Source organism: Eptesicus fuscus, chromosome 9, assembly GCF_027574615.1.
Source record: "Eptesicus fuscus isolate TK198812 chromosome 9, DD_ASM_mEF_20220401, whole genome shotgun sequence".
NCBI classification, from domain to species: domain Eukaryota; kingdom Metazoa; phylum Chordata; class Mammalia; order Chiroptera; family Vespertilionidae; genus Eptesicus; species Eptesicus fuscus.
In genome coordinates, this window is record NC_072481.1 from 946,765 (window position 1) to 973,795 (window position 27,031).

The window sequence follows — 27,031 nt, forward strand, 5'->3', positions numbered from 1 at the left end:
CTGGGGGGAGGGGGCCGCAGGGGCAGGCCCAGCAGCGGCCTCGGAGCCCCAGGGCCCTGGCCCGGCTCTGACCGTTCTTTCTGCCCCGCCCGTGTGGCCCTGGGCGCGCTGAGCTGAGGCGCGGCGTTCCCCGGGGCGTGGAGGGCCCGTGAGCAAAGTCAGGTTCAGTGTTCGGAGCTCGGACAGCTCGGGGCTCCAGACAGGCCCTCGGTGAGGCCCGGAGCCGGCCCGGCACCCCTCCCTCCACCAGGGGCCTGAGGAGTCGGGTGGCTCTGTGCTGGGGGGGGGAGGGGGGGGAGGCCTCACTCCCCGACACTGGGCCCATCCATCTGTTCTAAACTGCCCCCCTCCCCACCCCCTCCCAGCCCAGTCCTGCTTCCGGGCCGAGCAGGGGCCCCTGGGGTCCGCCTTCCGGAGCCGATTCCCCCCAGGCCCATGGTCGGCAAACCGCGGCTCGCGAGCCACATGCGGCTCTTTGGCCCCTTGAGTGTGGCTCTTCCACAAAACACCACGGCCTGGGCGAGTCTATGTTGAAGAAGTGGCGTTAGAAGAAGTTTAAGTTTAAAAAATTTGGCTCTCAAAAGGAATTTCAGTCGTTGTGCTGTTGATGTTTGGCTCTGCTGACTGATGAGTTTGCCGACCACTGCCCCAGGCGAGCAAGGAAGCCAGTTTCACAGGCCCACCCCTCCCGCACGAGGCTCTCAACCTCCATCCGCCTGTTCACAGACGAGGTCACTGCGCTCAGGGAGGCGGGTCTCTGGTCCAGGCCCACGCCTGAGGCTCGCGGGGGGGGGGGGCAGCGGGGGGTGTGGGAGCCCAGGCCCCTCGGCTCAGGCTCAGAGCCCGCTGTGGAGGCCGCCCCATACCTCAGGCCGCTGGGACGGGGCCTGATGGCCGGCCCCAGGCTTCCTGACCGGGATGCTGGGGGTAGGGCCCAGCAGGACCCTGGGGCTCCCCTGTCCGATGACGCCCCTGGATTGGGGGAGGGAGGATGTGGGCGCCGTGGGCTCTCCAGGTGTTCGGGGTCAGGCTGGCCTCTGCGGTGTCTGGACCCTGCCCGGCTCTTAGACCCATTTCCCACGGCACCTGCTGCTGTGCGGGGAGCGAGCAGCCCGGCCCCGGGGTCTCTGAGGGGAGCGAGGCCAGTGGGCACCCGGACCCGAGTTCAGGCTACTCTGGGGTAGGAGCCGCCAGAGGCCCGGCCGGCGCCCCTCCACCTGCCCTGCCCGGACACGCACCCCGGCCTGGGAGAGGCCCGAGCGGGGGGCGCGGGCTCCCACCACCCCTCCACCGAGCCCGATAGGCCCACCCTGCCTCCGCGGGGAGGGGGTCCCCACGCTTCAGTAGTTCACAGGCTGTTTGCAGGGCTGGCAGGGGGAGCACAGTGAGCAGGAGAGGGGTCCTCGCCCAGGCTGGGGGGCGGGCAGGTGCAGCCTGGGTCCCCCCTCCCCCGCAGAGGCAGCTCCTCCGGCCCACCCACCGGAGAGCGCTCATTCCTGAGGTCCGGGGGGGGGGGGGGAGGACTTCGCTGTAGAGGGGGTGCAGAGCAAAGGGCAGAGGCCTGAGGGCTTTGGGGGCACCCGTCCCCCCTCCCCCCATGCCCCCACCTTCACCCCACACCGGGAGCAGCTGAGGGGGAGGCGGCCTGCTGGTGGAGGCGGGCCTGTTTGTGTGTTTTTGAAGCGACTGCAGCTGTGTGTGCCTGTTCCGCTCTCCGGGGGTGCAGTGGGGCGCTGTGTGAGGCTGTTTGGACTTGGGGTGCTCTGTGTAAGGAAGGGCACCCCCGGGATCAGCAGACTGAGTTGGGACAGCGGGGCCCAGAGTGGGGGATCCCGGGGCTGTCTCTCCCTGGGGCTGCCCCCTGCCGGCCTGACTTGCAGGGGGTTCCCACAGAGACCTGGGGGCTGGAGCTGGGGCCCCCCAAGTAGCTGGGCCAGGACAGGCTCGGCAGTGCCCACTCCTGGGGGCTTTCTCGGGAGAGCGGGCTGGGGACTGGCGGAGGCCCAGGGAGAGTCAGGCACAGCCCCCTGCGGACGTCGGGCACAGCGAGCCCCCCCCCCCCCGCTCACTCCCCTCGGGGTGACCAGTCACTAGAGCAGATGTTGGGGACACTGTCCCCTGAGCTCTGGCACCGGCACGGGACACTCCGCTGGCTGGATTCGATTTGTTTGGGACAGGACGGGAGTGGGGTGGGGGCTGCCAGGACAGGACCCCCCAGTCCCACAGCAAGAAAGGCCCCTGGCACATCCTGCCTCGGGGGGCACCCTCCCCTGCCCCACCCGCCCCCACGTTGTGCTGCAGCCCCCGCCCTGCAGGGGGCGGCGTCACTCGGACCTGCTCTCCGCCTCCTGCTCTCCTGTCTCAGCAGAGACCGAAGCTGCCCCTTGGCGCCCGCTGAGCCTCAGAAAGCCCGGCGGGGCTCAGCCAGCACCAGGCGCTGCGTCGGGGACCCGGGAGGTACTGGGTGGCGTGGCCAGGTGGGACCCAGCAGCCCGGCAGGGCCTCCCTGCGCTCATTCTGGCTGCGGCTGAGTCTCCCAGAAGGTGGCTTGGCGCGGGGGGGTGGGGGGGGGATGGTTGTGGGGGCATCGCCAGGGCAGCACCCCGCCCCCCGCTGGCCCTCCCGCCACCTGGGTCTGGATCCCGGGGCCACTCAGTAAGCGCCAAACAAGAGCGAGCTGGGTGCCGGGCGGGACTCCGGGCACCGGGTGGCAGTGAGCGGTGGCAGTGAGCGGCACAGCCCTGTCCCCGGAGGCCTGAGCCCGCAGACAGCTCCGGGCACGGCCCTGAGGCTGCGTTTAACTCCCGCCCCGGCCGGCCGCTGCGCTGAGTCCTGCTGGCTTTTAACATCCGCGCTTATGCAACCACCGCTCTCTGGCGCAGAAGTGATTAAACCCGGGACGCGGCGAGCGCGGGGTGTGCGGCCTCTCCGGCTGCTGGGCAGGATCACACAGCACCCGGGGTCTCGGCTGTGGGCGCAGCACCACCCCCCGGCGGCCCCTTCGCCAAGTCAGCCTCAAGCTCCCTCCTGGGCACCTGGTCCCTCCTGGTCCCTCCTGGTCCCTCCTGGGCTCCTGGTCCCTCCTGGTCCCTCCTGGTCCCTCCTGGGCACCTGGTCCCTCCTGGTCCCTCCTGGTCCCTCCTGGGCACCTGGTCCCTCCTGGTCCCTCCTGGGCTCCTGGTCCCTCCTGGTCCCTCCTGGTCCCTCCTGGGCTCCTGGTCCCTCCTGGTCCCACCTGGTCCCTCCTGGTCCCTCCTGGTCCCTCCTGGTCCCTCCTGGGCTCCTGGTCCCTCCTGGTCCCTCCTGGTCCCTCCTGGGCTCCTGGTCCCACCTGGTCCCTCCTGGGCCCACCTGGTCCCACCTGGTCCCTCCTGGTCCCACCTGGTCCCTCCTGGTCCCTCCTGGGCTCCTGGTCCCTCCTGGGCTCCTGGTCCCTCCTGGTCCCTCCTGGGCACCTGGTCCCTCCTGGTCCCTCCTGGTCCCTCCTGGGCTCCTGGTCCCTCCTGGTCCCTCCTGGTCCCACCTGGTCCCTCCTGGTCCCTCCTGGGCTCCTGGTCCCTCCTGGGCTCCTGGTCCCACCTGGTCCCTCCTGGGCACCTGGTCCCACCTGGTCCCTCCTGGGCTCCTGGTCCCACCTGGTCCCTCCTGGTCCCTCCTGGTCCCTCCTGGGCTCCTGGTCCCTCCTGGTCCCTCCTGGTCCCTCCTGGTCCCACCTGGTCCCTCCTGGGCTCCTGGTCCCACCTGGCCCCTCCCAGGGCGCCTGGCCTTGCCCCGCGTGCGTCCTGGGGACAGAGCCTAGGAGCCACGCCCTGTGACGGCTGGCCCGTTCTGATGGAGACGCAGGTACCGCCCGGTCTGAAGATGATTGGTGTGGACACCGTGTGAGCGGCACCAGCGTAGTGCGTTTAGGAATAATTTCACTCAAAACGCGTCGTCAGAGAGACCAGGCCGGCAGCGCTGAGGACAGCGTCAGTGGCCGCCGTGGCCTCCCCTATTGGCCCCGTGAAGGGCGGGGTCCGGCGGACAGCCCCTGACCTTTGCCCTTCTCCCCTCTGGCTCCTTCCCCGGCCAGCAGATGGGCCCCAGCTGGCACGCTCCCACCCTGCCCGGGCCCCCTGGTGCCCTCAGCCCCTCACCTCCTGCTCCGGCCCAGCCTGAGGGAGGGGTCTGCCCCCAGCCCCCCGAGGTCCTGGTCCCCGGGGCAGTGGTCTGGTCTTTCCCGGGCTTTGCAGATCCTGTAACCGCCCCCCCCACAGGACCCCGCCTCTGCTCACCCGCACCCAGGGCTCCCCAGAGCCAGAGGCAGGGGCTGATCGGGTACATCTGCGTGCACACGCTTTTGACTTCAAGGATTTATGCATTTTAATCAGTGCCGTGGCCCAGCGGCTTCCCTCCCAGTGCCCAGGAGGCACGGCAGGCCGGTCCGCGGGGCTGCGGGGAGGCCGGTCCTGGGGCTGCTGTGGGCCCAGGCTGTGGGAAGGGGTGGGGCCAGGTCACGGGCAGCTCCCCGCTGGCCTTGCAGGGGCACTGAGGGGCGGGTGTCCCTGGCTGGGCGGGGCTGTGGCCTGGGGCTGTGCTTGCCCTGGAATCGGGCCTGCCTGTCTCGGAGCCAGGCTGGCTGTGGTTCTGCTTGGCTGCCGCCCGTGGTGTGGAATCTGGGTCAGGCTGGCACAGGGTGGCGGGGCCGGGCAGTGCGGGCAGGCCTGCTCCCGAGGGCTCCCAGCAATGAGGTCAGAGCGGCCACAGGCCGGGCCCTGATCCCCTGACCTCGCCAGGCCCCTTCGGCCGAGCAGGGGCCTCCGGGCTGGGCTGTGGGAGGGAGGAGGGCGGGGAGTGACGAGAGCTGTGGCTGAGGGTGCCACCGGCAGGGTCTGTCCCCGTGGGGACCCGGCCCCTGGACACCAGGGGGAATGGACATGGGGGCTGTGACCATTCAGGCAGAACCTTCCGGAAGCCCTATCCCTCTGGCTGTCTGTGGCCTCCATTCCCTGACCTTTGTTACCCCGAATCACCCCATTTTCCCGGCCTCCTCCTGGCCTCCTGGTCTGGCTGGGGCCTGGGCCCCTGGGCCGTCAGTCACCACGGCGGGGCCTCAGCTCCTGGGTGACCACCCTGGCCAGTGGGGCTCCACCTCCCCTGCTCCCCCCCCCCCCCCCGCGACTCCACGGACCCCAAATCCAGCCATTCCTTCCTGTTGTGTCTTCTTTTTTAAAATATTTTTATTGATTTCAGAGAGGAAGGGAGAGGGAGAGAGAGAGAAACATCCATGATGAGAGGGAATCATGGACCCGCTGCCTCCTGCACGCCCCCCACTGGGGATCGAGCCCACAGCCCGGGCCTGTGCCCCGACCGGGAATCGAACCGTGACCTCCTGGTTCGTAGGTTCATGCTCAACCCCTGAGCCCTGCCGGCAGGGCCTTCTTAGAGGTGCCTTTATTGCGTTCTCTTGGGGAATTTAGCCATTTTTTAAGCTCTGTGGGGGTGGGGGCACCGGGAGGCGGGCTCACGCCCCGTTTGAGGCCGGCACGGGTCCGGGGGGGTCTGGGGCAGGTGAGAACGCCCCAGGGCAGCGCCCCTCCCATCCGTCCACGGCCTCTGCGTGGGGGGTCCCGCGGCCGTTGCCCAGCGGCCGTGTCTGTCCGGTTTCTGGGGTTTGCTTAGGTCCCACTTTCTTGGGGATCTCCCCAGACGCCCCCTCTCCGCAGCTCGGCCTGCGCTGGCCACACTGTTTGTGGTGGGACCTCACTGCCACCTTGAGGTCCACGGGGCCTCACGCCGCCTCACCCTCCGAGCTGTGGCCACTCGGGGCGCTGGGACCAGGCCGGCCCCCCTCGGTCCATCCCACTCCCGGGCCGGGCCCTGAGCCCGGCCCAGCTCACCACTGGGGTGACTCCACGGGGGATGGCGCCCGGGGCCACGTCCCTGCCTGCATGTGCCCCTGGCCGCTCCCTCCCCGCCCGCTTCCTGAGGCCGGAGGCTGCTCAGGACGCACTGGCGTGTTGAGTGAGGGTGGGGGTTGGGGCGAGGACCTCCAGAGCGCCCCAATTCCTTACCAGGAGCCATGCGCTGCAGAGCTGACGCGGGGCAAGAAAGCAACCCCGAACTGGCTCCGATGTTGAATATTTAATGAGCCTCCAGGCACGCCTCCCTCCCGGCCGTGTCTCCCAGCGGCGGGGGGGGGGGGGGGTGGGTGAAGGGCATGGCAGGGCTGTGGGTGCCACCCTGTCCCCCGAGGGGCGGCCCTTCCATCTGCGAACACACTCACCCTTTTGGGGGGTGACCAAGACGTGCCGTGTGCTCCATGGGGGAGGGGACGGGGGGCCAGTGTGACCCCTGGGTGGCCCCCCGAGGAGGAGCGGTGGTGCTTGTGGCTGAGGATCAGGGTCTGGGTCCTGGCCTTGGCTCTGCCTCTGCCCGGCCATGAACCGGGGCAAGACCCTGCCTCGGTTTCCCTGCCTGACGGGTGAGGCTGCGGACCCGGGGCCCCTGGCGCAGCCTCCGCGGAGCACCCAGGTGCCCGTTTCCGGGTCCCCAGCGGGTCCTCTGCCCCGGCCCCTGGGGGCTGGCCTTCCCTTTCAGACTGTGCTTGTTCATCCCCAGGAGGCCGTGCAGGGTGGCGCTCCCCCAGCCCCGGGCACACGCATGGGTACACAGACGCACGTGCACACACACGCACACACGCAGGCCCGGGGGTCCCCACACGACCTGGCCTGCCCCTCTCCGGCTCCCTGCCCCAGAGCGAGCGCCTGTCCTGTAAACCGTGACCCACTCGGGAGTCAGACCCGAGGGGCAGGCGGCGGCGGCGGCGGCGGCCAGGGGCCCTCGTGCTGCCCACGGAGCCCGGCAGCCCCTGCCTCTCGGGGCCTCTGTCGCGTCTGCGGAGCCGGAAAGCGCCTCCGGCTGAGACAGAGGCCGATGGACGTGCTGTGGGTGTTGGCACGGCGCCGGCGTGAGGCAAGCGTGGGCAACGAGGGAGGTCGGGGAGCCGGACCCTCGGGCTCCGCTCTGGGTGGGGAGGGGGCTCGGCAGGCCCCACGTGGCCGTGGCTGTTGGGAGCGGCGGAGGCGGGAGGGGGACAAGCTGGGCCACTTGCAGGCCTGGCCAGGAACCCAGGGCCCTGGTGCGTGTCTCAGGGCACAGTCTCCTCCGGGCAATGCCAGGCCCACGAGCTCCGGCCAGACCCGGCCTCAGGCTCAGTTTTAGACGTGGAGGGTGAGGTCCCCGGAGCAGGGAGCAGGGACCACAGCTCTGGGCGCCCTCTGCCTTGGGCACACCCAGCCCGCTCCCCCGGGGGGTCCAGGCCTGAGCTCCGTCCCCAGGGATGGGACGCCCCCTCCCTATTACCCCGGGCTCTGCGCTCTCGCCCCGAGGCAGGAAACGGGTCTGGTCGGTGCAGAGGTGAGGGCACCTGGGAGGGAGGCGGGGGAGAGGTGGCCGCGGCGGAGGGGCAGTGCGCCTGGCGGACGGAGCAGGGCCTGGAGGGCAGCACTGGGGCTCCAGGGCATGGCCCCCCCACCCCCGCCCCCGTGAGGGGCTCAGGCAGGGCCGCAGGCTCTCCCCCAGCACCTGACAGGGTCTGTTATTCCTCTTCCAACAAGAAAAGAATCGCACTCCGGGGGCCCAGCACAGACGCGCAGCCCCGCCCACCACCAGCCCAGCCAAATGCTCCCAAAGACAGAATTTTGCTTAAACGCCCAGAAAGGAGATTTAGATGAGAATCTTAAGCAAATTAACGCGTGCGGCAGGCGGTGTTTAATCACCGCCTTTAATCGCAGCCGTGGTAACGGAGGGCCTCTCGCGGGCCGCGGGCGGGGGGCGGGGCCGCGCGCATGGATTATTCATCAGAACTTGAACTTGAGTCTCCGTCTCCGCAGAGGAGTGTGGGGCCCTCGGTCCACGCCGAGGACACGGCAGGGCCCTGTGGCCCACACGCCCCGGTCCATCTGGTTTCACCTGCGTCTCCTCTCCCTCCTGGCTCCCTGCCTCGGTTTCTCCTCTCCCGGCCCTTTCCCAGAGGGGGCTGTCCGAGGGGGCTCCCTGACCCCTGGCCCCCTCTTGGCCTGGCGGACCCCACCTCAGCCTCCCGCTCAACAGGGTGCAAGCCAGGCACAGGGGTGCCCCTCCCTCTAGGACTGAGCGGGCAGGTGACCAGGGTGGGTGAGAGAGTCACAGGGCAGCTCACGAGGGCAGGCCCCGAGCCCAGGCAGTGGACGCTCTGACCAAGGGGCCGGGCCTCCCCCAGTGGCCTGAGCAGAGAACAGCTGCCCCTTTAAGGGAGTGGGCAGCGGGCCCTGGGCGTTCCCAGGGCAGGACCCGGGTGTGGTGGTGCGAGCTGCCCGGCCCCGCCCTCTCCACACGGGAGGGGGGGGGCTCGCTGGCAGGAGGTGGGTGTGCCTTGGGGTGACCCCGCCCGCCTGCCCATCTCCAGCTCTGACTCCCGGGTCCCCACAAACCTCCCAGGCGCCCTCCGGCTGCAGGCCGGGCTCCTCGGCAGCTGCGGGCAGAGGTCAGCGCTCCCCGCGGCCCGGAGGGCGGCCTTCTGCTCCTTGGACGCCAGAGCGGCAGGGCCGCCCGGGACGCTCCCTGAGGAGGCCGGTGGGGATGGGGGGCTGCTCAGCACACGCTCCCCCCGCCGTTTGGCCAGGCAGGGAGCGGGGTCAGGGGCTCCCCTGCACCCGTGGGGACCCCAGGACCTGGTGGAGGGACCAGAGGAAGCAGGGAGGGGGCCCAGGAGGGATGTGGGCTCCTGGGCCCTGCTTTCCCGCCCTGTGCACCCCGACAGGCAGCGAGGGGGCTGCCACCCTCACCACCCGGCGTGCTGGGTTGGGGGGTGACTTGTCCTGGATCCAGCCCATGGGGTCTGGGGTGACTGTAAGGATAGAAGGGCCTGCGGTTGAGTGGGGGCTGCCAGCACGGGGGTGGGGGGGCATGCGGCTCTGGGGGGCCGTGCAGCAGGCAGGGAGACCCGAAAGGCAGGAGCGGGGGGCGGGGTTGTCCCAGGAGCCCCAACAGGGACAGGGACAGGCTGTCCGCTGAGTGCCCCCCCACCCCCCTTGGGCCGAGCTGCCTGAGCGGGCGGGGAAGGGTTAAGGGGGGCGGGGCTCCTGAGGGAGGGCGGGGCTCCCGAGGGGGGCGGGCCCAGCCGCTCGGGCAGCCTGGGGATGTTGCCAGGCATGGGCACAGGCAGGGCCAGCCTGCCGCCCGGGCCCCTCGGGCAGTGCCAGCAGCGGCAGGGGTGACCCACAGGCCATGGGAGAGCCGGGGGGCCCTGGTGGGTTCAGCCGGGACCAAGGTAAAGGGGAGGAGGGGGCTCAAGGAAGGGGCTGTGGCCACCCCTGCGGGAGCCCAGGGCGGCCGCTGAGCTGCCCACGGTGACCCACCGACCCCACAGGCGGTGCTCGGCCCCTCCGCGGGGGCCTGGGAGGACCCGTCGGCCTGCGCGGGCATCTCCCTGTCGGGTGGGGCAGTCCTGACGGGCAGCTCACAGGGCCCTGACCTCCAGCCGCCCCCAGCGACGCCGGCCTCCGTTGGGGTGCAGATATGGGGTGTCCTGAGCTGTGGGACCCTGGGGGCTCGCCTGGTGCAACCTCCCCTCCCCCTAATTGCTGGCGGGTGGAGGTGCGGTGTCTGAGCTCCGGTCAGCACCACGGACAGGGCAGCAGCCGCCTGGCCGGAGGGCACAGACGCTGGTGTAGCAGGACTGGCCCCGGACAGCAGAGGGACTTCCTGGCTAAGGGCTGGGTCCAGGCGGGCAGGGCTGGCCTTCGGGCGGTTCGGGTGGTCCCGGCCCCGGTTTCCGATGCCCTCGGACTGGCGTGGCACTGGGAGGGGCCCGGAGGCTTGGGAGCGCGTGTAGGGCGCAGGGGCGGCGTGCCCAGGAGCTGTGTGGCCTCGAGCAAGGCACCGGCCCTCTCTGAGCCTGTCATGGACGAGAGGACAGCATGGGGCAGCCCTGCCGGGGCGTGGGAGCCTTCAGAGCGAGCGCCTGGCCTGTGCGCTGTCCTCCCCCCGCCCCCCGGCCGAGCTGCCCTCTGTGACCGGGCGGCGTGGCAGCGGTGGGTGGGCTGCTCAGGCGGACACTCCTGGCTCGGCTGGTGCTGGGAGGCGCGTCCGCCCGCTCCCACTCCCGGGAGAGCCGGTCTTGGGTGTGCGGCCGAGGACGAGCAGATGGCCCGAGTCTTGTCCGGCCTCCATCTGCCCAGCTAATGAGCTGATGACGACAGCCTCCGGCTCCTGGCACCGTCTCCGGAGCCTGTGGACGGAAGCGCTGCTCTCCGGGGCGGCGTGTGTCCGGGGCCGCGGGGGGCCGCCTCGGTGCCGGGGGCTCTGTGCACGCGGGCCGCGGGGAGGGGCGCGAGGAGGGGCTGAGTAATCAGAGTGTCAGTTTCTCCCCGGGTCTGCGTGCCCAGCTGGCGCACGTGGGCTCCCGCAGGCTGGACCCGCTTCCTGCGTGGGCTCCTGTGGGCGTGGCCTCCGGCAGGGCAACGGCCCCCGCCCCCCCAGGACCAGGACCAGGACAGGGACAGGAGCTTTTCTCTGGTCCTGGGGAGCGGGGGGCGGGGTGGGGGGAGTGGGGCGGGGAGAGGAGGTCGCTGACTCGGACAGCCCCCCACGGGGCCCCCACCGGCCGTGTGCTGGGCTGGGAGGTTGGCGGAGGGAGAGGGAAGTCCACCTGCTCCAGCCGCCCCAGGGGCCCGAGGACCCCCGAGACTGTGTCTTGAGGGTGGGGACCCAGGGGGGCTCCCAAGGAGGGCTCCATCCGCAGGCAGGTCCTGGGAGCCACCCCTCCTGTGGGTCCCTCAGGCGCCCAGCTCAGGGAGCAGCAGGCTCACCCCAGGGACTCAGGGCCTGGCCCACGGCCCGGCCGGCCGCTGCGCTGCTGTTGGCGGAGATTCTCGCCGGCCTTCCGGCCCCGGGATGCGCACCTGAGCTCCCTCCGGTCAGCGGTGGGCGTGTGGGGCGTGGCACCCGGGAGGGTCCGGTGAGGCCCGAGGAGCCCACCTCGGGGCAGGAGGCAGGGAGCCGTCTGGGGTCCTGAGGAGGGATGGGGACAGCAGGGGGTCAGACGTGGAGGCCTGGCCCGCCCTCTCCCCGCGAGGCCCCGGCTCCCCAGGAAGCTGCTCTGCGGCCGTTGCCCTGGAGGAGGGGCTGAGGCTGCGGACGATGGACGGGTTCGGCCTTCTGCTTCCTGTCTCCTTGAGGCTCTGCCCGCTCTGCCAGGCCGGCTGCTGCCCGAGGGCCCGGTGGGGTGGGGGCAGGGCTGGCTCCACCGGCGCCTGGAGGACCCTCCCTGGCTCTGAGCCCCTCCCCTCGCCTGGCGGGAGCTTCCTCTCCTCCCGAGGCTCCATCTGGTGACTTTTCAGGAATGCGCGCCCGCCCTGGCCGCCGCTGAGCCTCCTTCCTTTCCCGCTGCTCCCGGGGCTCCCTGGGGCCGTTCCCACAGGCTGGGCAGCTCCCTGAGCGGCTCTGGCAGAGGTGGGTGCCTGTGGGCCCTCCCAGCCTCTGAACTGGGGCCTGGCCAGGAGCCCCCGAACCACAGACCAGGGCACCTGCGAGGGCAGAGGCCGGATAGCTATTAATAGCCCTCCCTGTGGGACTATCACCTGTGATTACTGCCATGGAGGTGGGGGGGCGGGTACGGGGAGCAAGGGTGCGGGGAGGAGCTCTGAGGGGGCCATCCTGAGGACAGCCTACCCCTGGTGGGGTGCAGGGAGAGAGCCTGTGGGGGAAGGACAGGTGGGGGTGTGGGGAAGGACAGGTGGGGGTGCGGGGAAGGACAGGTGGGGGTGTGGGGAAGGACAGGTGGGGGGTGTGGGGAAGGACAGGTGGGGGTGTGGGGAAGGACAGGTGGGGGGTGTGGGGAAGGACAGGGGGGTGTGGGGGAAGGACAGGGGGGTGTGGGGGAAGGACAGGGGGGTGTGGGGAAAGGACAGGTGGGGGTGTGGGGAAGGACTGGGGGGTGTGGGGAAGGACGGGGGGGTGTGGGGGAAGGACAGGTGGGGGGTGTGGGGAAGGACAGGTGGGGGGTGTGGGGAAGGACAGGTGGGGGGTGTGGGGAAGGACAGGTGGGGGGTATGGGGAAGGACAGGTGGGGGGTGTGGGGAAGGACAGGTGGGGGGGTGTGAGGAAGGACAGGTGGGGGTGTGGGGAAGGACAGGTGGGGGGTGTGGGGAAGGACAGGTGGGGGGTGTGGGGAAGGACAGGTGGGGGGTATGGGGAAGGACAGGTGGGGGGTGTGGGGAAGGACAGGTGGGGGGTGTGAGGAAGGACAGGTGGGGGTGTGGGGGAAGGACAGGTGGGGGGTGTGGGGGAAGGACAGGTGGGGGGTGTGGGGGAAGGACAGGTGGGGGGGTGGGGAAGGACAGGTGTGTCCTCCCTCCCAGCTGCCCCCCTCAGCCATCCCCAGACCGGGCTTTGCAGACCCTGCCAAGCTCCCCCAGGCCGCACTGCCTGTGTGGCCCCTCAGGCCAGCCCTGACTCCCGCTCCGGGGTCCTGGGTCCTGGGTCTGGGGGCCGGAGGGTGAGAAGCAGACTCACACGCTCTGATAAAATAAAAGCAGTTGGGGAGGAGGCCCCCAGACCAGGCGGGAGCTGCTCTCGGAAGTGTGGGTAACCCGGCGTCTGTGGGGGCCCGTCCCTCCCCCTGGAGGCGCTGGCCAGCGGCCGGCTGGTCCAGCTGATCCGCGCGGCCTCTGCCCTCCCTCTTCCCCACCCAAGCACAGATGAGCGCCTGCTGTATGCTGAGCGGGGCCCTCAGCAGAGCAAGAGGAGGGGCCAGAGGAGGTGCGAGGACGGGGGAGGGGAGGCAGGGCCACGTGTCCTGCTGTTGCTTCTACGTAAAGTGGGCTCAGCAAGTGGCCACTTAAAGGTCCTTCAAAGGCCAAGAAGTTTGGAGGAGGGAGGGGCTGGGGATGGGTGAGCAGGGCCGGTGGAGGGGCTGGCGGGGGTCAGGGAGGCGGGAATGTGGGCACGGCCCCTTCGCCGCCGCCGAGCGTGCTGGCTCAATGAAGGCACCAGGGACGGGAGGCGTGAGCCCGTGGTGCAAAGGGGGGGAGGGTCAGCGTGTGCGTGCGTCCCGAGAGCCTGGGGGTGTCCCCTGTGGGTTTGGTTGAAGATTGAATTGATTTCCCAGCCTCCCCGGGGGGCGGGGCGGGGGGTGGGGAGCGGGCAGAGGTGCTGGCTGTGCTGTCAGGACGAGGGCGAGCTCCCCGACACCACGGAACGAACCCCACTCCCGGCTTGAGCGAGGGCTCCTCCTCCTGGGGCGCTGCGTCCTCTGGGGGCTTGGGGAGCAGGAAGGAGGGGCCGTCGGCTGGGGGGGCCTGAGGACTCCCCTTCCCATGGCCGGGGGGCGGGGGGGAGGGCGGCCCAGGCTGGGACGGAGAGATGGCAGCAGCCTTGGTGTCCAGAGTGGGAGCACCGTGGGGAGACGCCCCCAGCAGGGCCTGGGGGTGCACCCCAGAGGGTGCTACCACGAAAGCCGTGCTCACTGGGCTTCCCCCCCCCCCCCCGCCTCCCCGCGTCTGTCCTGCCTGACGTTGCTCAGCCGGGCTGTGGGGCGCGTGGTCGGGGCCTGGAGAGTCCCCGCTGCCTGTTCGGTCCCCTCGGCCTCAATCCGCGGGCCAGCTGGGCCGGATTAGCTCAGGGATCGGACAGAGGCTGGGCGGGCGGGCAGAGGCCGGAGGCTCCCCATCCACGGACGCTGAGTCTCAGCTTGTTTTTGGATCTGTCCCTAGTCCTGGTCGGGGGGGGGCGGGGGCTGGACTGGGGGCCTTCGGACAGCAGGTGGCAGGCGGGCCAAGGCCAGAGAGGCCCAGGAGCAGCCCCACGGGGCCTCGGGGGCACTGACAGAGAGAAGGGGGCCTTGGGGAGCTCGTGCCTGCCCCGGGCGCCCACCCCGGCCATCACCTGGGCATGTCCATCCCCTGGTCGTCAACCTCCAGCCGGACCAAGGGAGCCTGGCCCGCCTGGCGGAGGCCGTCCTCTGGGTCGGAGGGAGCGTGGCAGCTCGGCCCAGGAGGTGAGGGGCAGGGACCGCCTGCCCGCCCTGGCCAGAGCCCCGCCCGGTCCAGGTGACAGGCCTGGGCGTGCCCACCAGCCTTGGCCTCGGGCCGGGGCCTCCTCGGGGCCGGGCTCCCTCAGTGCCCCTCTGCTGCCCGGGCCTGGAGGCTGAGTGCAGGCGGGCGGGCAGGTGGGGGTGGCCCCGGGGACATGCTGGCCGGGCCCTCGGGCGGCTCTGAAGCTGTGGCTCAGGGCGGGGGCCCCTGGCCCAGTGGAGGCGGCAGCGCCTGCAGCCCGGGTGCTGGAGCCCGAGCCATGGCCCTTCCCAAGCCCCTCTCCGCCGGCCGCCCCCCAACCCCAGGGGCCTGTGTCCAGGCAGCAGCAGCCCTGGTCCTGGGGGTGCGAGCGGCAGGCAGCAATGGGGCGCAGAGGGGAGGGTGCGGGGAGGGGCCGGGGGCTGGGTCGGGGAAGGCTCTGGCTTTGGAGCCCGACCTGCGTGGGCGGGGCCTCCCTGGGGGCGACACCTGCTACGCACAGGAGGGCGGCTTCGTGAGTGTGCCAGGCGGGGGCGCAGGCGTGGGGAGCCAGGCTGGCGTCGTGGGGGGCGCTCGCCTGTGCCTGGCACCGAGGCTCCTGCCAGGAGCTCAGCCACCGAGTCTCTCTCCTGCGCAGAGCCTTTGGGGAGGCCACGGCGGCCGCTGGGGGGGGCCAGGTGGTGGGGGGGCGTGGGCGGGGGTCTGTCTGAGGCCTCGCGGGGAGCACTGGGGGGGGCAGCAGGCCGGCTGCAGGCTCGCTGTGTCTCCGAGGGCTCTGGCCCCGGGGCAGGGTCCCCGGTGGGACTGGCACCCGGTGCCAGCACCGGGGCCACAGCAGCCCTGGCGTCTGCGCTCGGCCCCTGTGGCCGTGTGGCGGGTGGATGAGGGGTCTCGGCGCCCACCTTAGCGCGTGGGGGTGGGGCGGGCTGCACGGGTGCGGGGTGCTGCGTGCTCACGGCGCCCTGTCCGCCTGTCCCCGCCCTCGCCCGTCCACCGCTGCCGGCCGCGCCCAGTGGAGCGCTGCATGAGCGCCATGCAGGCCGGGACCCAGATGGTGAAGCTCCGCGGAGGCGCCAAGGGCCTCGTGCGCTTCTACTTCCTGGACGAGCATCGCTCCTGCATCCGCTGGCGGCCCTCGCGCAAGAATGAGAAGGCCAAGAGTGAGTGTGGGGGGCTCCCGGGGCCGCTGGGGGGGCGTGGGGGGGCCTGCCCTGGGGAGGCTGTGACGCCCCGCCCCGCAGTCTCCATCGACTCCATCCAGGAGGTGAGCGAGGGCCGGCAGTCGGAGATCTTCCAGCGCTACCCCGACGGCAGCTTCGACCCCAACTGCTGCTTCAGCATCTACCACGGCAGCCACCGCCAGTCGCTGGACCTGGTCTCGCCCAGCGGCGACGAGGCGCGCACCTGGGTCACCGGCCTGCGCTACCTCCTGGCCGGCATCAGCGACGAGGACAGCCTGGCGCGCCGCCAGCGCACCAGGGACCAATATCCTGGCGGCACGGCCGGGCCGGCCGCACGTGTGGGAGCGGGAGAGGGAGGGGTGCGTGGGCTGGGCCTGGGGGCGCGCGGGGCCTGCGAGACCGTGTTGCCCCCTAACTCGCCCCAAAGTGGCTGAAGCAGACGTTCGACGAGGCCGACAAGAACGGGGACGGCAGCCTGAGCATCGGCGAGGTCCTGCAGCTGCTGCACAAGCTGAACGTGAACCTGCCCCGGCAGCGGGTGAAGCAGATGTTCAAGGTGAGGCATGGCCGGGGCTGCACCACGTGGGGGCTCCCGGGCTGCAGGGCGTGTGGGGGCAGGGGCGTGTCGGGGGCAGGGGCGTGTCTGGGGGCAGGGGCGTGTCGGGGGCAGGGGCGTGTCTGGGGCAGGGGCGTGTCAGGGGGCAGGGGCGTGTGGGGGGCAGGGGCGTGTGGGGGCAGGGGGGTGTGGGGGGCAGGGGCGTGTGGGGGGCAGGGGCGTGTCGGGGGCAGGGGCGTGTGGGGGGCAGGGGCGTGTGGGGGCAGGGGCGTGTGGGGGGCAGGGACGTGTGGGGGCAGGGGCGTGTGGGGGGCAGGGGCGTGTGGGGGCAGGGGCGTGTGGGGGCAGGGGCGTGTCGGGGGCAGGGGCGTGTCGGGGCAGGGACGTGTCTGGGGCAGGGACGTGTCGGGGGCAGGGGCGTGTCGGGGCAAGGACGTGTCTGGGTCAGGGACGTGTCTGGGGCAGGGGCGTGTCGGGGTAGGGACGTGTCTGGGGCAGGGACGTGTCTGGGGCAGGGACGTGTCGGGGGCAGGGGCGTGTCGGGGCAGGGACGTGTCGGGGGCAGGGGCGTGTCGGGGGCAGGGGCGTGTCGGGGCAGGGACGTGTCTGGGTCAGGGACGTGTCTGGGGCAGGGGCGTGTCGGGGTAGGGACGTGTCTGGGGCAGGGGCGTGTCTGGGGCAGGGACGTGTCGGGGGCAGGGGCGTGTCGGGGCAGGGACGTGTCTGGGGCAGGGACGTTTCGGGGGGCAGGGGCGTGTCGGGGGCCGGGGCGTGTCGGGGGCAGGGGCGTGTCGGGGCCGGGGCGTGTCGGGGGCAGGGGCGTGTCGGGGGCAGGGGCGTGTCTGGGGCAGGACATGTCGGGGGCAGGGGCGTGTCGGGGCAGGGGCGTGTCGGGGGCAGGGGCGTGTCTGGGGCAGGGGCGTGTCAGGGCAGGGGCGTGTCGGGGCAGGGGCGTGTCGGGGGGCAGGGGCGTGTCTGGGGCAGGGGCGTGTCTGGGGCAGGGACGTGTCAGGGGCAGGGGCGTGTCTGGGGCAGGGGCGTGTCTGGGGCAGGGGCGTGTCGGGGGCAGGGTGTCTGGGGCAGGGGCGTGTCGGGGGGCAGGGGCGTGTCTGGGGCAGGGGCGTGTCGGGGGCAGGGACGTGTCAGGGGCAGGGGCGTGTCGGGGGGCAGGGGCGTGTCTGGGGCAGGGACGTGTCTGGGGCAGGGGCGTGTCTGGGGCAGGGACGTGTCGGGGGCAGGGGCGTGTCTGGGGCAGGGGCGTGTCGGGGGGCAGGGGCGTGTCTGGGGCAGGGGCGTGTCGGGGGCAGGGGCGTGTCTGGCGCAGGGGCGTGTCTGGGGCAGGGGCGTGTCTGGGGCAGGGGCGTGTCGGGGGGCGGGGGCGTGTCTGGGGCAGGGGCGTGTCGGGGGCAGGGGCGTGTCTGGGGCAGGGGCGTGTCAGGGGCAGGGGCGTGTCGGGGGCAGGGGCGTGTCTGGGGTCAGGGGCGTGTCGGGGGCAGGGACGTGTCGGGGGCAGGGGCAGGGGCGTGTCTGGGGCAGGGGCGTGTCTGGGGCAGGGGCGTGTCTGGGGCAGGGGCGTGTCGGGGGCAGGGGCAGGGGCGTGTCGGGGGCAGGGGCGTGTCTGGGGCAGGGACGTGTCGGGGGCAGGGGCGTGTCTGGGGCAGGGGCGTGTCTGGGGCAGGGACGTGTCGGGGGCAGGGGCAGGGGCGTGTCTGGGGCAGGGGCGTGTCGGGGGCAGGGGCAGGGGCGTGTCTGGGGCAGGGGCGTGTCGGGGGCAGGGGCGTGTCGGGGGCAGGGGCGTGTCTGGGGCAGGACGTGTCGGGGGCAGGGGCGTGTCGGGGGCAGGGGCGTGTCTGGGGCAGGGGCGTGTCGGGGGCAGGGGCGTGTCGGGGGCAGGGGCAGGGGCGTGTCTGGGGCAGGGACGTGTCGGGGGCAGGGGCAGGGGCGTGTCGGGGGCAGGGGTGTGTCGGGGGCAGGGGCGTGTCGGGGGCAGGGGCGTGTCGGGGGCAGGGGCGTGTCGGGGGCAGGTCAGTCCTGGGGCTGCAGCAAATGGCAGGGGACACAGCTTGGCCAGCGGAGCTGGGCACTCCGGCAGGCGCTGGTCAGTGAGGAGACCACCCACAGGAGGCTGCACCCCCTTTCCCACCTAATGGGGTGCACTTTTCCTGGTGGGATTCCGGTGCCACGTGCCCCTGATGGGCAGCAGGCCTGGTCCCCAACCACCTGGTGTGAGAAGCTGGGAAAACGCACCTTCAGCCGAGCAGAGGCCTGTCCTGTCGGTAATTGGGGCCTCATTCTCACTGTAGCCGGGAGAGGCTACACTAGGCGCACACACACACACACACACACACACACACACACACACACTTGCACACACACAGGCACACATGTGTGCACGTGAGCACCCATAGGCATACACAGGCACATGCATGCAGATGCACACATATGTGCACATCTAGGCCCTCGTTGGCACATGCATGCACACACGTGTGCACACATACACATGCACCACTCACGCAGCCTGACCGCTCTGCCAGGTGCAGCCCTGGCGCTCCTGCCGGGCTCTCGTGACAGACGGTGGTCACGCTCGGCGGGCGCGGGGGAGGGAGGCCGAGCAGCTCCGCTGGCAGTGTCAGCACCGCAGTGCCCTGTCCGCCCGCGATCGCCCGATCGGAGGGAGACGTGTGGAGGACGCAGAGTGGCTGGGCGTCGCGTCACTGTGTCTGAGACGACAGTGGGTGTGGGCGAGGGCCAGCGAGCCCTCGGGCCTCAGGGCCTAACAAGCTCCCGGGCGGCTCCCGGGCGGCTCCCGGCTCGGCTGCTGGTCCGTTTGTGGGGAGCAAAGCCGCCGCCCGGCCCCGTGGGGGTGGGGGGCTGGGGAGTCGCTCTGCCTTTCAGGTCTCACGGAGCATTTTTATTTAAAAAAATGTGTTTTTATTGGTTTTTTAGAAAAAGAGGAAGGGAGAGGGATAGAGAGATACTAGTGAAAACATGAGTGAGAGAGAAGCATCGTTGACCGGCTGCCTCCTGCACGGCCCCTGCTGGGGATGGAGCCCACAACCCGGGCACGTGCCCTGACTGGGAATCGAGCCGTGACCTCCTGGTTCATAGGTCGACGCTCAACCACTGAGCCACCCGGGCTCATGGAGCATTTGTAGCCACTGCCGGGGACAGCAGCTGGGTGGAGAGCAGGCAGCCCCCCCCCGCATCCGGCTGTGCTGCTCAGGCAGAGCCCAGTGGGCACACGGCCACCCTGTGCGCCAGACAGACGGCCTCTGTGCTCGGCTCCAGCCGCCCCTGGAGGGGGGGTGCCAGACCGGCCCTGCTCGAAGGGGCCTCTGACCTGCACGGCCCGTCCTGGCAGCTCAGACGCCGGGCTGCCCTCAAACCTGCACCGGGCACGCCAGGCCCTTGGCATCTGCTGGGCCCCGTCGCACGTGGCTCTGGCCCGTCCCAGCCTTGACACGGGTGCCCGGCACGCGCACTGGGGTCCTGGAGTGAGACGCTGGGCCCCGCCGGGCGCCCGCCTCCGTGCCGGGGAGGCAGCCACCAGGAGCACAGGCCGGGACCCAGCTTTCCCGGGAGCCCTGCTCTCGTTGGGGGCGGGATGTGGGGGTGGCTGTGACCTCCTGGCTCATTGGTGATGAGGGGCCTCGGGGACCCGGCCCCCACCCCGGCCCCCCGCCTCCCGCCTGTGCGGCCACAGAAGGAAGCACTCGTCCGCGGGTCCGGGTCAGGCGAGCGCCGCTGTCCGTGGTGCTGCCCGCCCCTTCACTGGGGTCACCTCCAGCCGGTCATGTTCCCGGCCTGTCCCCACCTGCACCCCGCCGGGGCAAAGAACCATTTTCAGCACTCAGGGTATTTTTCAAAATATATTTTTTTAAATATATTTTATTGGTTTTTTACAGAGAGGAAGAGAGAGGGATAGAGAGTTAGAAACATCGATGAGAGAGAAACATCGACCAGCTGCCTCCTGCACACCCCCCACTGGGGATGTGCCTGCAACCAAGGTACATGCCCTTGACCGGAATCGAACCTGGGACCCTTGAGTCCGAAGGCCGATGCTCTATCCACTGAGCCAAACCGGTTTCGGCTCAAAATATTTTTTTACTGATTTCAGGGAGGAAGGGAAAGGAGAGAGAGGGAGTGATAGAAACCTCAGTGATGAGAGAGAACCATTGATCGGCTGCCTCCTGCACGCCCCCTACCGGGGTTAAGCCCACGGCCTGGGCATGTGCCCTGACCAGGAATTGAACTGTGACTTCCTGGTTCATAGGTCAATGCTCAGCCACTGAGCCACGCCAGCCGGGCAGCACTCAGGGTCTGAGCAGCACCTTCTAAGGGTCAGGGACTCCCAGCTCGTAGCTCCTCAGGGCCTGGCGGCCCGGCCTGTCACTGGGCACCCTTGTCCTCGGGTCTGTCCCCGGCCTTGAGCCCTGTCCCCGGCCGAGGCGTCCCCAGGGCCTGGCCCCTCAGAGGTGCCCCTGAGGCCGTTGGCTCATGAGGGGCCCACGGCTTGTTGAGGTGCCGGTGGCCTTGCCCCGGTGGGTTCCCGTGGGCCCTGTGTGAGCCACTCTCTGCAAAACGCCAACCGTGGCCAAGACCAGCGTCCTCTCGCCTCCGCTGTGAGCCGGGACCCGTGCACGCCGTGGCCCGGCGCCCGTCTGCTCGGCGGCACCCATTGTCACTACAGGCGCCCAAGCCAGGGTGGACGCTGGCTCCAGGGGCTGCTGGCCCGCAGTGCGGGTCACGGGCTGGCTCAGCTGCGGGGCCCCTTGAGAGGCTCGGAGGCGGGGACGGGGAGGGGCACTCTGGCCTCCGTGCTGAGTCAGGGGGGGCCGGGGAGCGATCGCGGGCCGTGACCTGGGCAGTGGCGTTGGAATGAGGAGGGTGGATTTGTGGGGACGACTGAGAAGTGGGGGTGGGGCCCTAGCTGGTTTGGCTCGGTGGATAGAGCGTCGGCCTGCGACTGAAGGGTCCCGGGTTCGATTCCGGTCAAGGACACGTACCTCAGGTGCAGGCTCCTCCCCGGCCCGGGCCCTGGTCGGGGGCGCGTGCAGGAGGCAACCAGTCGATGTGTTTCTCTCATATCGATGTTTCTGTCTTTCCCTCTCCCACTCTCTCTCTAAAAACCAGTGGAGAAGTGTCCTCGGGGGAGGGTTAGAATAAAGGAAGTGGGGTGGGCCCGGGGGACCCCTGTGGGAGGGGCTGGGTGGGCGCCGGGACCCACGGCCTCGCGCTGCAGGAGGCGGACACGGACGACCAGCAGGGCACGCTGGGCTTCGAGGAGTTCTGCGCCTTCTACAAGATGATGTCCACCCGCCGGGACCTCTACCTGCTCCTGCTGGCCTACAGCGGCCACAAGGACCACCTGGCCGCCGCCGACCTGCAGCGCTTCCTGGAGGCGGAGCAGAAGGTGGGCCCGCGGGCGGGCACCCCGGCCTCCAGAGGGAGCCCCCCACGACCACGGCCGGGTCTTCCGTGTGGGGCCCCGTGGGCCTGGGCTTCCCCGTCCCGCCTCCCCGCCTGTTCCTGTTCCCACCACGGGGTCTGGCTGGCTCCGCCCCCTGAGCTGGAGGCCTTGGGAGCAGCAGGGGGGCAGGAGCCTGGGCGCCGGGCTTCTCCGGGGGATGTGGGCCGGGCCCTGCCCCTGCCACGCCCGCCCCTGGCCACAGCACTCAGGGCCCCTAACGCGGCCGTGGGGGTGGCCCCGCCGATGGGGCCGAAGAGCCCTTCCCTGCTGGAAGGATCCTGAGAGCCAAAGCCACGTGACCCCCGGTCCGCTGGCCACAGCCCCGTCACGTGATGCTGGAGGTGGCCAGCGAGCCCCGGGCAGGGGAGCCCCGGGCAGGGCCAGAGCCGCGCCCGCCGCGGGCAGCCCTGACCTGGCGTCAGAGCCGGCGGGAGGCGGAGGCCCGGCGAGTGACGGGCTGGCCCGGCTCTGCCCCTTCTCCGGCCCAGATGACGGGGGTGACGCTCGAAAGCTGCCAGGACATCATCGAGCAGTTCGAGCCCTGCCCCGAAAACAAGAGCAAGGGCGTGCTGGGCATCGACGGTGAGTGGGCGTCCCCGTCCCACCGCCATCCCAGGCGGCCGTGGGGTGTGGGGGCGCCGAGGGGCAGCCCGTGGGCCCGGGCGGCAGCCTGTGCAGCCGCTCCCTGCTCTGGGGGGGCGGGGGGCGGGGCATGGCCGGGGGGCTGGGGGGCCGGGGCATCCCGAGACGGCCCGGCACCGGGGCTGAGCCCCCCCACATGCCCCCAGGATTCACCAACTACACGCGCAGCCCGGCGGGCGACATCTTCAACCCCGAGCACCACCGCGTGCACCAGGACATGACGCGGCCGCTGAGCCACTACTTCATCACCTCCTCCCACAACACCTACCTCGTGGGCGACCAGCTCATGTCCCAGTCGCGGGCCGACATGTACGCCTGGGTGCTGCAGGCCGGCTGCCGCTGCGTGGAGGGTGCGTGCGGGGCTCGGGGCCGCCACCCCCAGCCGGAGGGCCGGGCCTGGCCACGGGCCGGCGTGTCCCGTGTGGGGGTGGCCCCGGAGCCCTGGGGGTCTCTGGGCGGGGTGTCTCCCTCGGCCGGGCAGGCTGGTCCCGGAGCCAGGGGCCCCCTCTGTCGGAGTTCAGGGCCGTGGGCTCCGGGCACGGCGGCCGGCGCTGACGGGTCTCCTGCCCGCAGTGGACTGCTGGGACGGGCCGGACGGGGAGCCCATCGTGCACCACGGCTACACCCTGACCTCCAAGATCCTCTTCAAAGACGTCATCGAGACCATCAACAAGTACGCCTTCGTCAAGAACGAGTGAGTGGCCCTGTGGGGCGGCTCAGTGGATAGAGCGTCGGCCTGGGGACGGAAGGGGCCCGGGTTCGATTCCGGTCAAGGGCACGTACCTCGGGTGCAGGCTCCTCCCCGGCCCGGGCCCTGGTCGGGGCGTGCGCAGGAGGCAACCCATCGACGTGCTTCTCTCACATCCTTGTTTCTCTCTGTCTCTCTCCCTCTCTTCCACTCTCCCTAAAAGTCAGTGGGAACATATCCTCGGGTGAGGATTAACCAAAAAAAAGAAAAAAAAGAACGAGTGAGTGGCAAAGACCGCCCCGGAGGTGGGCCTCGAGGGCTCCTCCCGCCCCTGCCCCTGCCCTGCCCACGCCTTTCCGGGCTGCGGTTGGAGTGGCCGAGCGGCTGGCTCCAGGGTCTCTGCTGAGGACGGCTGGGCCGGGAGTGGCCCCGGAGAGAGGCCAGCGTGCGGGTGGGGCTGTGTGGGTGCACACACACACACACACACGCACACACATGCACTCACATGCATACACACACACACACACACAGCCGCATGCCTCCACACTAATTAGCCAGCCCTGTGCCCAGACTCCATTCGCTGTCACTCAGCGGCGGCCACAGACACTGTTGACAAAATCCCATTTCATTTCTGGAGCAGCAGCCGCCTCCCGGTGCCGTTAGTGTTACCGCCGAGTCTAGGCAGAGAGGAGAGAGGCGGGCGGGGGACGGGGGAGGGGACGGGGGAGGGGGCGGGGGGGGGCGGTGATGGCCCCTGGATTGCAGGGCGGCCGACTTGAGCGGAGCTGGACTCACAGGGCCCTGAGGCTGCCCAGGCACCAGTGCTGTGGGGTCTCAGGACCGAGCTCGCCCCCTGCGGGCCGGCAGCATCTCTGCAGACTCAGGGTTCTCCCCTGCCCCCTGCCCCCCGCCCCGGCGCAGGCCCCCTCCTGGCCGGAGACACGGGCGGTGCACACCTTCGCCCAAGACCGGCCGGCCGTCTCCACGTCCCAGGGCTTGCCTGTCGCCCGGCTGCCTCGCGGCCTCCCGTCTGAGTGACCTACATTTCCTGAAAGGACCGTGTTGTTTTTCTGGCAAAAATCCAAGTAGAATGTGTGCTTGGTTTTTAAAAAAATCAAACAACGGCAGAACATAAGGAACAGCCCGGCTGCACCAGGCAGGCCCTGTTCTCCCAGACGCTGCTCTTCAGGGGCCACCGCCGGGCCCGGGGCAGCCGCAGGGTCGGGCCAGCGGGTCCCGTCCTCACCCTCGGCCGGTGCTCGCCTGGCGCCCTGGCTTCCTCCGCTCCTGTGAGCCACGACCGCGACCTGCGGCCCCTCTGTTTTCCTGGAGCTCCAGCGCCTTGGTTCTCGCCTGGGGCAGGCGCACACGCCTTCTTTTTTCTTTTAAATATATCTTTATTGATGTCAGAGAGGAAGGGAGAGGGAGAGGGAGAGGGAGAAACATCCATGATGAGAGAAAATCCTGGATCGGCTGCCTCCTACACGCCCTCCACTGGGGATCGAGCCCACAACCTGGGCCTGTGCCCCGACCGGGAATCGAACCCTGACCTCCTGGTTCATAGGTCGATGCTCAGCCACTGAGCCTCTCGGGCCGGGCAAGTGCGCGCCTTCTCCACCCTCAGGCCTCCCCGCGGCCCTCACACCTGCAGGTGCTTTTCAGAGCTGCTGGGGGTCCCCTCCCCGAGGGGCCGGCCGCCCCGTGCATCCCGGGCTCCTGGGGAGACCCCTCTCGCTCCGTGCAGCAGGGCCCCTGGGTCCGCACAGGTGGGCCCACCCTCCCCGGCCTCACTGCCCCGCCCCCCCCCGCATGGGCCGCAGGTACCCGGTGATCCTGTCCATCGAGAACCACTGCAGCGTGGTCCAGCAGAAGAAGATGGCCCAGTACCTGACCGACATCCTCGGGGACAAGCTGGACTTGTCGTCCGTGAGCAGCGAGGACGCCTCCAGCCTGCCCTCCCCACAGATGCTCAAGGGCAAGATCCTGGTGAAGGTGAGCCCGGCCTGCCTCCTGGGGCTGGGGTGCATCTTGCTGGGCCCTGACTCGGGCAGGGGGGCAGGGCGGGGGCAGGGCAGGGGCAGGGCGGGAGGCAGGGGGCAGGGCGGGGGGCAGGGCGGGGGCAGGGGGCAGGGCAGGGGGCAGGGCGGGGGCAGGGCGGGGGCAGGGCGGGGGCAGGGGGCAGGGCGGGGGCAGGGCGGGGGGCAGGGCGGGGGCAGGGCAGGGGCAGGGCGGGGGGCAGGGCGGGGGCAGGGCGGGGCAGGGCCCTGCTCCTCGGACTGGGGCTCTGTACCACCTGCCCCTGACCTGCCTCAGTCTCCCCACGGTGGCCACGCCGTCTGGGGCCTCCGCAGGCACACACAGGCGTCCCCTCCCACACGGCTGCCCCGGCCGGCCCAGCCCCACGGCCTGGGACCCGCGCACGCTTGCGAAGCGCTCCCCGTGCCCCTGCGGCTGAACCCGCCCCCACGGCCCCTCCCCCGCAGGGCAAGAAGCTGCCCCCCAACATCAGCGAGGACGCGGAGGAGGGCGAGGTGTCGGACGAGGACAGCGCGGACGAGATGGACGAGGACTGCAAGCTCCTCAATGGGGATGTGAGTGGGGTCGGGGGGGCCAGGGGGGCGGCCAGGAGAGAGGGGCCGGGCAGCTGGCCGGGGGGGGGGGTGCTGTGGGCCCACGGCCTCTCATTAGCACCCCCGTCCGCCGGGCCGCATCCAGGCCACACGTGGCTCCCCGGGCCCCGCGGCGGCTGTTTTAGGGAGCCCTGTGCCGCCTCCTGCCTGCGAGGCCGCGTGGCCCGAGGCGACGGTGAGCCCGGTGCTGTGAGGTCGGCCTGGCATCCCGCCCCACCTGTGCCCAGAGCACCCAGCGGCCCACAGCCCAGGCCCTGCCCTGGGGGTCAGAGTTCATCAGGGCCCCCTGGGGACTGCCCGGCAAAGAGGGCACGTGGAGGCGACACGGACCAGCCCCCTGTGGGCCGGGCCGCCTGTCCCCACCCCCCCATCTCCTCAGGCGCCTGGCGGGATCTCAGGCCCCGAGCTGCTGAGCGGGTGGGCGCTGTGCAGGCCCGGGAGCGGAGCCGGCGGGGATGGGCGGGCGTCCTGTGAGTGCTGGCCGGTCCGAGGGCAGCGTCCTGCGGCTGAGGGGGGCGGAGCCAGAGTCGATGGGCCTGGGGTCCGGGCCTGCCTGTCGCTGGGGGTCAGGGTGGTGAGGACCCGCGGGTGATGCAAGGGAGAGCGTGCGTCCGGCACCGTGGAGAGGCTGAGCCGGGCCCCGGCTCCCTCTGGTCCTGCCAGGCCCCGGGCTGGTCATCGGCTGCCCGAGGGCTGGGACTGACGCCAGGCCGGCTCTGGCTGCCCAGGCCTCCGTTAACCGGAAGCGGGTGGAGCACATCGCCAAGAGGAAGCTGGACTCCCTGATCAAGGAGGCGAAGATCCGCGACTGCGAGGACCTGAACGACTTGGCCGTGTCCGCGCTGCCGCTGCCGAGGAGGCCTGGGCACAGGGCCGAGGGCCGCACGGTGAGCCTGCCGATGCCAGCGTGCACGTGCAGACACCATGCGTGTCCGCGCACACCTGCACATGTGCACACCTACACGTGCACACCTGCATGCACACGTGCATGCACACACACACACACGTGTACAACTGCACACACCTGTGTATATAAACCCACACACACCTGCATTTCGGTACACACACGCACACACCTGTACATGTGAACCCATGTGCAGGAAACCTGTGCACACATTTGTGCATGCCTGCACACCCAAACCTGTGCAAACACGCACACCTACACGCACACCTATGTACACATGCACAGGACCACACTTCACCATGTTACGGGGGGTAGCTGAGCGCCGGTTTGCCCTGTTTGTGTGACTGCTCTGTCCCCTTGAGGCCTGGGCCCCCCTGCCCCCTGTCCCCTGCCCCCTGTCCCCTGCCCCTGCCCTCCTGCCCCTGCCCCTTGCCCCCTGCGGCTCCTCAGGGAGCCATTTGAGCATTGCCTGGGGCTGGGGGCAGGCCCTCCCAATGTAGGGTCTCCTGAGTGACAGGGAGGGGCAGGCCGGATCTCAGGGCCAAGCCCATCCTGGCGGTGGGGGGGGGGGAGCTGCCCAGAGCCCCCCACAGCCTTGTGGGAAAGGGCAGCTGAGCTCTGAGCAGTGTCCTCGGGGACAGAACAGGGGTGCTGTCACAGCAGGCATGAGGGGCGGGGGGTGCCAGCCTGGGTCAGCGAGGCTGAGCAGTCGGGGTCCTCGGGGGCAGCGAGCCCCCAGGGCCGTGTGGGCAGGCGGCTGGCCTCGGGCAGGTGGGGTGCAGACCTGTCAGGGGCGGGGCACAGTGTCCCCTAGTTTCTGGAGAGCCCTGCCCACCCCACCACAGACCCCACCGCCCTGCACGCCCGGCGGGGGACGGGGGGGGGGCGGGGGGGCGGGCAGCTCCCCACCGCGGTGAGGAGGGC

The 27,031-nt window shown here is 70.7% G+C and overlaps 1 protein-coding gene across 1 annotated transcript in view; it reads left to right on the forward strand.

Moving 5' to 3' along the window:
• The window catches only part of PLCH2 (phospholipase C eta 2), a 52,880-nt gene that overhangs the window by 14,068 nt on the left and 11,781 nt on the right, over nt 1–27,031 (forward strand). The window contains exons 3-12 of the mRNA XM_054720772.1: nt 15,050–15,196; nt 15,278–15,520; nt 15,643–15,773; nt 21,016–21,186; nt 21,732–21,825; nt 22,032–22,235; nt 22,459–22,579; nt 24,394–24,565; nt 25,057–25,164; nt 25,932–26,090. Of these exons, the coding sequence (XP_054576747.1) occupies nt 15,050–15,196; nt 15,278–15,520; nt 15,643–15,773; nt 21,016–21,186; nt 21,732–21,825; nt 22,032–22,235; nt 22,459–22,579; nt 24,394–24,565; nt 25,057–25,164; nt 25,932–26,090 (1,550 nt within the window). The remainder of the gene's footprint in view (nt 1–15,049; nt 15,197–15,277; nt 15,521–15,642; nt 15,774–21,015; nt 21,187–21,731; nt 21,826–22,031; nt 22,236–22,458; nt 22,580–24,393; nt 24,566–25,056; nt 25,165–25,931; nt 26,091–27,031) is intronic.